The sequence below is a fragment of the Felis catus genome, chromosome B1 (assembly GCF_018350175.1).
Source record: "Felis catus isolate Fca126 chromosome B1, F.catus_Fca126_mat1.0, whole genome shotgun sequence".
In the NCBI taxonomy this organism is placed as follows: domain Eukaryota; kingdom Metazoa; phylum Chordata; class Mammalia; order Carnivora; family Felidae; genus Felis; species Felis catus.
This window is the reverse complement of record NC_058371.1, coordinates 32,630,292-32,639,852: the sequence shown is the minus strand read 5'-3', so window position 1 is coordinate 32,639,852 and position 9,561 is coordinate 32,630,292. Positions and strand designations below refer to the sequence as shown.

The following is a 9,561-nucleotide window of genomic DNA, read 5'->3' as shown; positions in this document are numbered from 1 at the left end:
CATGGAGGCCACTGCAGTTTGTGAGTTCGAGCCCCAGGTCGGGCTTTGTGCTGACAGCTCAGAGCCTGGAGCCTGCTTTGAATTGTGTCTCCCTTTCTCTCTGGCCCTCCCCTGCTCACACTCTGTCTCTCTCTCTCGAAGATAAACACTTTTAAAAAATTATAAATGCTCTTGTCTCATGCCGTGATTGCTGGCTTTTTCCCAGTTATTGTCGGAAGACTAAACCCTCGGCGAAAATGGCTGATCTTCGAGCCGCCCCTTTTGGTAAACACTTAAAGCCCTATCTATTTGAGAACTTCTCTCGTCAAAGAGAGCGTTTGGTATGGTTCCCCACTCTTCATTTGGGAAGGCTTTTTTGGAAGCAGCATTGATGAGGTCGTGGGTTGTTCAGATCCAGGAAGATGTTTAAAATGTTCATAAAGAGGTCATCTTTGCTCTCCTCGTCCCTAGGCATTGGGCCGTTTGAGAACCAAATACCCAACATGGTCAGGGGAGTCACAAGCCACCGAGCTCATGAGCATCTTCGTAACCCATTCAGGGAAGCCCACAGCTGCCCGCAAAGAAATTGCCCGAAGACAAGCCTTGGCAAAGAAAAGCCGAGACTCCAAACAGGACGTGAAAACGAAGGGGCAGGGCGCCTGGGTGGCACAGTGGGTGAAGTATCTGGCTCTTAATTTCGCCTCGGTCGTGATTTCCAGGCTCCCAGCTGACAGGGCGGAGCCTGCTTCGGATTCTCTTTCTCCTTCCGGCTGCCCCTCCCCCTCCCCCAAAGTGACCGAGTTGCCCTGGTTTGTTTTTTTTTTTTTTTTTCAGCATGTTAACTAAAGATTGCAAATGGTACTGCTTTTATTAACAAAAATAATGATTTTACTGTTAACAAAAATAGCGATGAAAAAAAATGTGTGCCAGTCACTGAGTGATTGGCAGACGGAAGCTTCTCATCCTGCCTTGTATGTATCGGTGAGTCAAAGGATGCAGTTTTGACTTTTGTGCGGTAAAGTAGGTTGTGGACCCACATCTCTGCCTAATTTTATTAAAGTGGGAGGAAGGAGGTTCTCTGATCCAGATTTAGAGATTCCTCACATGGAGATATTTGGGCAATCTGGCATTGGGTAGATCTGTATCAAAAAGGGAGGGTTTTCGGGGCCCCTCGGTGGCTCAGTCGGTGGAGCCTCTGACTTCGGCTCAGGTCGTGATCTCGCAGTGAGTTCGAGCCCCATGTCAGGCTCTGTGCTGACAGCTCAGAGCCTGGAGCGTGCTCCAGATTCTGTGTCTCCCTCTCTCTCTGCCTCTCCCCTGCTCATGCTCTCTCTGTCTCTCTCTAAAGTAAATAAACATTAAAAAAAAAATTTTTTTAAAGAAGGGAGGGTTTTTTCCGCCGTGGATTGCTTCTGACTCCAGTTCAAATTCTTTAACACAGGCCCTTTTTTGAGGTGGGGGGGGGGGGGCGGGCAGGGAGAGGAGGGGAAAGGCACCTTGATTGAAAGAAGGAAGGGACCTTGATCGTGGCCATGTGAACGTGGGCACAGTTTGCTGCTGTGCCACCAGGCGGTTTATCGGAAATTTAAGGTTTTCAAATGGTCTCATAATCACTTGGAAGTTACGAGGATAATTGAGAACTGGTATCAGTGTCTGGGGCTCCTGGAAAACTGGTCCCCAGTAAACTAAGTAGATACATGAGCCCCAGGATCCTGTTTCAGCTCCGATTAACAAAATAACCAATTAACAAAAGAGGGGCCAGCTCTCAAGTCCAATACCATCAGCTGCTCGTCGTGGTGCAATACGGGAGCCCTGCCCGTGCAACCCCGACAGAACTGAGTGAAGCCCTTAAACCCTGGTTTCCTCCCTTTCGAGGGAAGATGCTATACTCCGTAGCATTTCTCACGAGCGATCCCCAAAAGATAACGACAGATGAACACGATTATTTTTAGGCCTGGGTCCCAAGCCTGGGCCTGCACCACTCGCTGTGGTGAACACATGGAGGCCACGGGCAGCCAGAAGGAGCCCGGGACTGGGAGCCCAGCAGGGCCTCTTTTCTCTCTAAGCCTCTCTCCAGTTCCACTTGACCTTCAAAGGGATTGGAGACAGCCGGGGAAGGGAGCTGCTTTCCACGTGGGGGGAAGCCTTGGTTGGGGCCTCACTTCCACAGAGTATGGTCAAAAATAAAGCTACAATACCAGAGAAGATTGTTGCTGAGTCGGATGTGGGGGCCCGGACCCATAGGTGACTGCTCTTGGGGCAGGGTGGTGGTGGACGAGAGCCATGGGCTTTCTTTACTCAACAATAATGTCGACTTGGTGTTACCTCGTGTCTCCTCTGCCCCAGACTCAGAGTTCTCCCCTTTATGGGCCTACAGGGTCCCTCCCCCACCAGAGTTCCGCACTAGACGTAACATTTATGCCACTTTATTCATAACACAGCACTTCCTGGTGAAATATGCAAATTTAGCATAAGCGTATCTGAAATTCACACAATTGATAGACGTTAAAACGGGTCACAAATTGCAATGTCAGAATTATACTTGCGTTGACAATCCTTTTGACTCAGTGGGTTTAAATCTTCTTCTGCCCAGTTTCCTCTTCAGTCAGACTTTCCTGAAAAATATGTGAGCAACCAATATACCGAGGTTGATTTTACTAGCTGAATTCCATTATGCTTTTGACATTTTAATTTCTAAAATACTGATATACAAAGAAGAGACCCGTTTATTTAAAAAAAATTTTTTTAATGTTTGTTTATTTTTCAGAGAGAGAGAGAGAGAGAGACGGAGACAGAGTGTGAGCCAAGGAGGGTCAGAGAGAGAGGGAGATACAGAATCTGAAGGAGGCTCCAGGCTCTGGGCTGTCAGCACGGAGCCCGACGGGGGGCTTGAACCCACAAACTGTGAGATCATGACCTGAGCCAAAGTTGGACACTTAACTGACTGAGCCACCCAGGCGCCCCGAGACCCATTTATTTTTTGTGCACTAGCAAGTGCTAGAGAGAGAACAGATCGTGCGTTTTTAAGTTTTTTAATAAACCTAAAATCTACATTAATAGTTGAAGGATAGGATGTGAAAGAGATGAAAGAAAGATCCGATCTCCGTTTGTTATTAACCTAGCTTTTGCCTCAATTCCTTCTAACGTCGTGCTTGGGAAATATCACTGCTTACTATTTTGTGTGGTAGGTCGGAGTAGAGAGAAAAAGCAAATAAAGATGTCTGTCTGCATTTTTTTTCTTTGAACTGTGGGTGTGGAAGTTGAGGTCAATGGAGAAAAAGAAAACTATAGCTTATCTTCATATATGATTTATTCAGGCTTTCCCTGCTCCTGGGCATAACTGCTAACTACTTGGAATGCCCCTAAGTGCTGCAGATACGCGGACTGCGGAGCTCAGAGATCACCAACAGTGAGTTCAAGGTTCAATTTCTGTATTCAGTTCTCTGTATACTTGTGTTTGGTTATGAAAAACCTGCATTAAGTTAGTAGATTCCCATTTTTGGTGGGAATGTGGAGGTTGTTATAATCCAGTCAGAAAACTAGAAATCAAGGGTGCCGGGGTGATTCAGTCAGTTGAGCGTTCGACTCTTGATTTCGGCTCGGGTCATGATTCCAGGGTCTGGGGTCGAGCCCTGAGTCAGGCTCTGTGCTCACTGTGGAGCCTGCTTAAGATTTTCACTCTCTTTCTCCCTCTGCCCCCTCCTGGACTCATGCTTGCTCTCGCTCGCTCGCTCTCGAAAGTAAAACACACACACACACACACACACACACAAAACCAATTGGAAATCAAATATGTGGTTCTGTATTATAAATTTACTAGTTTGGAATTTTTTTTATTCCAAAGGGAAAAAAATTAACTAGAGCACCATTTTTGATTTCCTCATTTTTCCAGAGCAAAACTATGTCATACCAAGAACATTGGTGAAGAATTAAGGAATCTGGTGGAGAGGCGTGGATTGGCCTAGATTAGAATAGTCTGGGGAAGGGGGGCTGATGAATAGTACTTGAAGAACCGACCTATAACAGTGGGAAGAAATTTGTCAGTCATCCCAAAGGCCAGAACCAAGATGAGATCAAGGTTACAGAGAGATTTCAGTGTAAGGGGGAAAATAAAGGTTCTAGCCGTTGGTACTGAAAGATGGCGTCACAAAATGGTGAGACCCTACCCCGGGAGGAATTCACGCAGTCAGGAAGGTAGGCCCGATGGAGGCTGAGAGCTGGTTGTCCTGTGTGGACAGCCTGAGAAGCGGTACCAAGGAGTCGTTCACCTCTAAGGCCCCATGTCATCACCACTGTAACTCACCAGAACTCCTCGCAGGTCCTTGAGGGGAGAACGGGGCTGGTGGATGGTGCATTCGAAGCGCGGACGTTCTGCGGGTTGATCAACCTCTTTGGCTATCTGAGGAAAAAGAAGGAGATTCTTGCTGATGGAGATAAAGAAGTGGAATGGTGTTTCCCACTTCTACCAAAGATTGTGCGTGGAAAGTGAGGCCAAGGGGATTATCTAAGAAGATAGATCCTCCACCAGGCATTTGAATGGATGGGGTGGGGAGGGGGTGGTTCTGGAGGTAATGGCAGTAATGAGAGAATATTTTCTCCTGAGAGATGATGAGAATGAAGTACTTCGAACCTCCTGAGGGGATGGTATACAAAAAGTCTAGGAGCTTCGAGATGTGAATAGGGTGATTTTTAGTTTCTAGTTTTAACTAAATATGTCACAGTTAAATAAGATTTACTTCACATACAGTCTGTGGAGAGGAGACTCCAGATTGCACTGGCGTAAGTGTCCCAGCCCGGAATTGCTCATCCCTTAGGCCTGTTTCCCATTAATTTAAGAAAGAATTTCTGGGGCACCTGCGTGGTTTAACTGGCACTGGTTAGGCATCTTGCTCTTGATTTCAGCTCCGGTCATGATGTTGAGGCTTCTGAGTCTGAGCCCCACCTTGGGCTCCATTGTGACAGTGTGGAGCCTGCTTGGGATTCTCTCTCTCTCTCTCTCTCTCTCTCTCTCTCTGCCCTTCCCCCATTCTCTCTTTCTCTCCCCACCCCCCTCAAAATAAATACATAAACTTAAAAGACAAAAATAGAGGGGCACCTGGGTGGCTCAGTTGGTTAAGCGTCCGACTTCAGCTCAGGTCCTGATCTCATGGCCTGTGATTTTGAGCCCCCATCAGGCTCTGTGCTGACCGCTCGGAGCCTGGAGCCCGCTTCAGATTCTGTGTCTCCCTCTCTCTCTGCCCCTCCCCCACTTGTGCTCTGTCTCTCTATCTCAAAAATAAATACAACATTAAGAAAATAAATAAATGTCTGCATCTTCTATACATTAAAAAAAGAAATAAAAATAAAAGAAATAATAGCGACTTTTTTTTTATTAGCCCAATTTCATTTTGGGGCTTAGTCAACTAACATCTAAGGCCTCTCTCATGTGACCATGACCCCAGGAAGTCTCATTTCATAGATAAAAAACCAAGTGCCCTATGTTAGTGCTGGTACTAATACTGGCATCTAATTTACATGAAATCAAATCCAGCATATTCTCCAGTATATATTTTGTGTCCCCGAGCTTGCTAACCGCTCCCCTCTATCCAGCAGCCTCCAAGTTCTTTGCTTAAGTGCCCATTTCAGTAAAAAGAAATGATAGGGCGCGCACGCTTGGTGAGGATACTGATTTGCACGTTACAAAGATGTACCACTGGGGCGCCTGGGCGGCTCAGTTGCTTTAGCGTCCGACTTCGGCTCAGGTCATGATCTCACGGTTCGAGGGTTCGAGCCCCCGCGTCGGGCTCTGTGCTGACAACTCAGAGCCTGGAGCCTGCTTCCGATTCTGGGTCTCCCTCTCTCTCTGACCCTCCCCCTGTTCATGCTCTGTCTCTCTCTGTCTCAAAAATAAACATCAAAAAAAAATTTTTTTAAACGTACCACTGACCTCGTATCATAGATACTTTTAAAAGATGACATTTTGTTTTATTTATTTATTTTTTTAAAGATGACATTTTAAAAAAAGCAGAGGTTCTAAGATTTTCCTTCCAAATCCCAAGGAATCCTTGCTCTAGAGACCTTGGACCCGTCGCATTGTTTTGAATTCCTTTGGCCATTCTGGACGCTCTGAACGCGGCACGCTCCTTCACAGGTGTTGCCGTGTTCTCTTGGAGTCGTTTCCCCTCTCTGTTTCCTTGGTCCCTGTCTGAACTGCGAGCGGGAATGGGCCTGGCGGTTTGCAGTGCCTCATCTCCCCGGGGACGCCTAGGGCAGGTGCAGCCCAGGCTAGCCCTGTGGGGGCACACGCCTCAGTTTTGAAGATGAAAGCGACTTACCTCTTGGAAAGCATCAATCAGATTCTCAGTACTTCTCTTCCCCCCAGGGCGCAGGCCGTAGGACCAGTGTTGGCTGGAGCAGCCAACCACGCATAAGGTCAGCAGAAGAAATCCGGCGACAAGTTTTGGAATCGCCTCCATCCTGAGGAACGCGACGCAACAGTCAGAGGAGCCCCAGACTTGGGTTGAGCAAGAAGTAAAGACCTCTTTGGTGAGCAGTCTGATGTTTGTATGCTAACCCCGCGGAAGATAGAAATAGCTGTCGTTTTCACCCAAGGACACTGACAAACACACCCGCCCCCTCCCCCCCCCCCCTTGCCTTCAGGATTTCCTAGCCCCCTGCGATAAAGGCAGGACTTTGAACTTACATGCTCCGCACTTTTCAGTACAAAGCTAGTCTCTTTTTATTTTTAGTATTTATTTGGTTATCCAAACCCCCTGATTCCTTCCCTTATCAAGTTCACCTTTTTGCTTTAAGATTCCCTGCCCCCGCTCAACTGATTTGTTTCCAGCTAACTGTTATCAGTTCCTGAGGTAAAGAGAACTGGGCCATCTGCTTGGAAAGGTAGCTTCTGCTAGGAATCTCTGGCTAATATAAAGTTGTATGACATTCAGTGGTTACGCTGTGGCACTAATTACATTTTGCTGAGTATCCTCCACACTCAAGTGTGGGCTGGACCATCTGTGAGCGCGGGAGAGAGCTCAACACCTTTCAAAGCACCGAGTCCCAGACCAGATGCCTCCGTGGCCAAGGCGGGCTCGAATTAGCTAATGACATGACGAATTCTCACAAAGCCTTCACGTTAATGTTCATCTGATGGGAAAAAGGCTAAAGACGAAATCGAATATGGGTCCATGAGTTGTTATTAATTCCCCCAAAGGCTGCATCGCTGTGGCCAGGGGTGACAAGGACCATGAAGGTCAAGTCTTCTTTGGATGCTATGCACCTGGACTTTGCCTGTTGGGTACAAAATGCCCTATAGAGAGACAAAAGTGTGCAGTCTAAAACACATGCTAGAAATACAAAGCGTCTTACCTGTTTGAGGACCAAGAGCCAAAAGAATCCCAAGCTTCTCTTCGAGTTAGTGGAGTTCTGTGATTTTTCATTGTCTTGGCTTCCTTTTTATATGCAACTTTTCCAGGACTGAAATCTTTCCTGCTGGCAAATTATACCGCACATGGACTATGGGTTGTTTTTTTTTTTTAACAGTGATTTTTGTTTTAATCCTCACAGAAGGCCCTTTAATAGTGTATGTAATTGGAACACCCACTGGTGTGTCTGTTAAATTTACTTAAATCTTGGCCATTAAAACCTCAGCCAGGACTTTTGTACTGAGGCCACAAGTCACAGATTAAAGTCAAGCTAGGTTGATTCTCTTGAGGAAACAGACCTATCTAGAGTTCCAGGAAAGTAGCTGCTGTACCTTAAGTGATGTTAAAGGCTCACATAAAAGCTTTCACAAAGGAAGCCATGTAATCATTTTAGAAAGGAGTTGAGTCAGGATGCCTGGGAGCTGGTCTCCGCTCTTTGGTTCTTCATTTGTAAGAGGAGCTGATTTATACATACCAAGAAGGGATTATTGGCACCCCACCTATACCCATATACGATCCTGAAGAAGATAATGGGGGTTTGAAAATTTCCCAGTCTCCTACCCACCAGGTTCCTTCCTTGACTTATCTTGAAAGCCTGCTGATAGCATCAGAAAGTTGAGAAACACTGTTGTTGGAATATACTAAGCCTAAAACCACCTAGAACCTACTTGGGTCCACAGTGTGACTGATTTTAGTAGATGCAGAGTTAAAATAGGCAAGTCACTGTGCTAAAGGCAGTGGGAACACAAAGGTCAGAAACATACTAAACATACGGGCACATGCGTAAGACCAGCCTCCCCTATGACAACAGTCCCAGCAGGTGGGTATCATTATCCAAACTTTACAGATAGGTGTTCCAAGCCAGGGGGGGAGGGGACCCTGGGGATGTTTTATTTACACAGTATAAGCATTTACAAAAGCAAAGAGAGAACCATTACTCTTTATTACTTTTATTTGAATACATGATTGTCTTCCCCTAATTTACCCCTTGGGTTGTAACTCATAATGGTCAAGGATCCCATCTCGTCTAAACTTCTGTTAAATCCCTAGCATTAGTCAGCCTTTGATAAATTTGAATGAATGACTAAAAAGTAAGGGCCTTTAAACAAGATTGGGCTTAACGCTTCCTCTATTTCTGCATCAAAGATATGTTTTATCTGACATAGAATTAAACTTTCATATACAATTGTCTGTAAGGCCTATTACATTAGCTAAACAGTAAAATGGTTAAGAATAACTAGGTATTTGTTCATTTTAGAGCCGGGATTGGCCGTTTTCTCCTCTGGTAGGATGCGAAACCAATCAGTCATCGCCCAAGGGTAAATTAGGGGAAGACGATCATGTATTCATGATACTCTTCCAGAAGAATCACATTTGCAAGGATGTCAGTATAAAGAGCAGTGCTGTCCTGCCCAGAGAAACTCTTTACCCAGCCATTTCTGTGGAGGTTGTCAGAGTCTCATGATAGGCTGGAGAAGGAGATAAGCTTTTAAGTACAATTGCAAACAGTGAACAATCTCAAAAAGAATAATAATGTGATTTAACTTATTTTCATGATTTCATTAGACACTGAGTAATTTAAGTGCCATTCTGACATGAGAGAGTAATCTCCTCTCACTAAAATACAAAGGTAATGAGAGGCTCTTTTTCAACAAGAGCTCATTATGTTTGAACGGCACTTAAATTGCCCAGCTGACAATTTGCCAAAAGAAGTGTGCTTCTCACAGTGTTGCGCCAGCAGATGTGTGGTCTTGGGGCAGGACCAAGGAAACGGGAGTGAAGACTCCTGACCTTTAGGGTCACGTTAATCACTTAGCTTTGGTTAAGCATCAGTGGCTTTCTTGTACGTTATTTCTATCAGTCGGTATTTTTGGAAACAGGTTTTGAAATTTTTAGATGAACACAGTGGCATGGTCTATGAATTTACTCAATATGCGCGATGCCAAATCTGCATCCCCTTAGATCACATAGATCTGAAGGGCAAAGGCTAAATTTATTTTCTGCAGTACCAAGGAAGAGATTGAATATGCAGTTAATGGAATTTTGATGTTTAGGGACACACTTTGAATCTTTTCTTTTCTCCCTCTTTTTTTTTTCTTTATTTTTGAAGGAGAAAGAGAGTGTGTGTGGGGGGGGGGGGAGGCAGAGAGAGAGGGAGACACAGAATCTGAAGCAG

At 45.5% G+C, this 9,561-nt stretch overlaps 1 protein-coding gene across 2 annotated transcripts; it reads right to left on the bottom strand.

Moving 5' to 3' along the window:
- Positions 1-2,389: 2,389 nt before the first annotated feature.
- GNRH1 (gonadotropin releasing hormone 1) lies at positions 2,390-6,842 on the bottom strand. Of its 2 annotated transcripts, none has more exons than XM_003984681.4 (4): positions 6,758-6,842; positions 6,294-6,435; positions 4,283-4,378; positions 2,390-2,594 (listed from the first exon to the last, which is right to left on the bottom strand). In XM_003984681.4, the coding sequence occupies exons 2-4, from the start codon at positions 6,432-6,434 to the stop codon at positions 2,553-2,555; spliced, it is 279 nt and encodes a 92-aa protein (XP_003984730.1). In that variant the 5' UTR covers position 6,435; positions 6,758-6,842; the 3' UTR covers positions 2,390-2,552. The 2 variants fall into 2 exon arrangements, with proteins under 2 accessions (XP_003984730.1, XP_023108230.1); XM_023252462.2 differs by having other exon boundaries at positions 6,662-6,777.
- Positions 6,843-9,561: the final 2,719 nt, after the last annotated feature.

Excerpts from the sequence above, each read along its gene's own strand:
- GNRH1 (XM_023252462.2), bottom strand. Across the intron at positions 4,379-6,293 it reads TGATTGATGCTTTCCAAGAG|ATAGCCAAAGAGGTTGATCA; the intron begins GTAAGTCGCTTT and ends CTTTTTCCTCAG. Across the intron at positions 2,595-4,282 it reads AGGACCTGCGAGGAGTTCTG|GAAAGTCTGACTGAAGAGGA; the intron begins GTGAGTTACAGT and ends CATATTTTTCAG.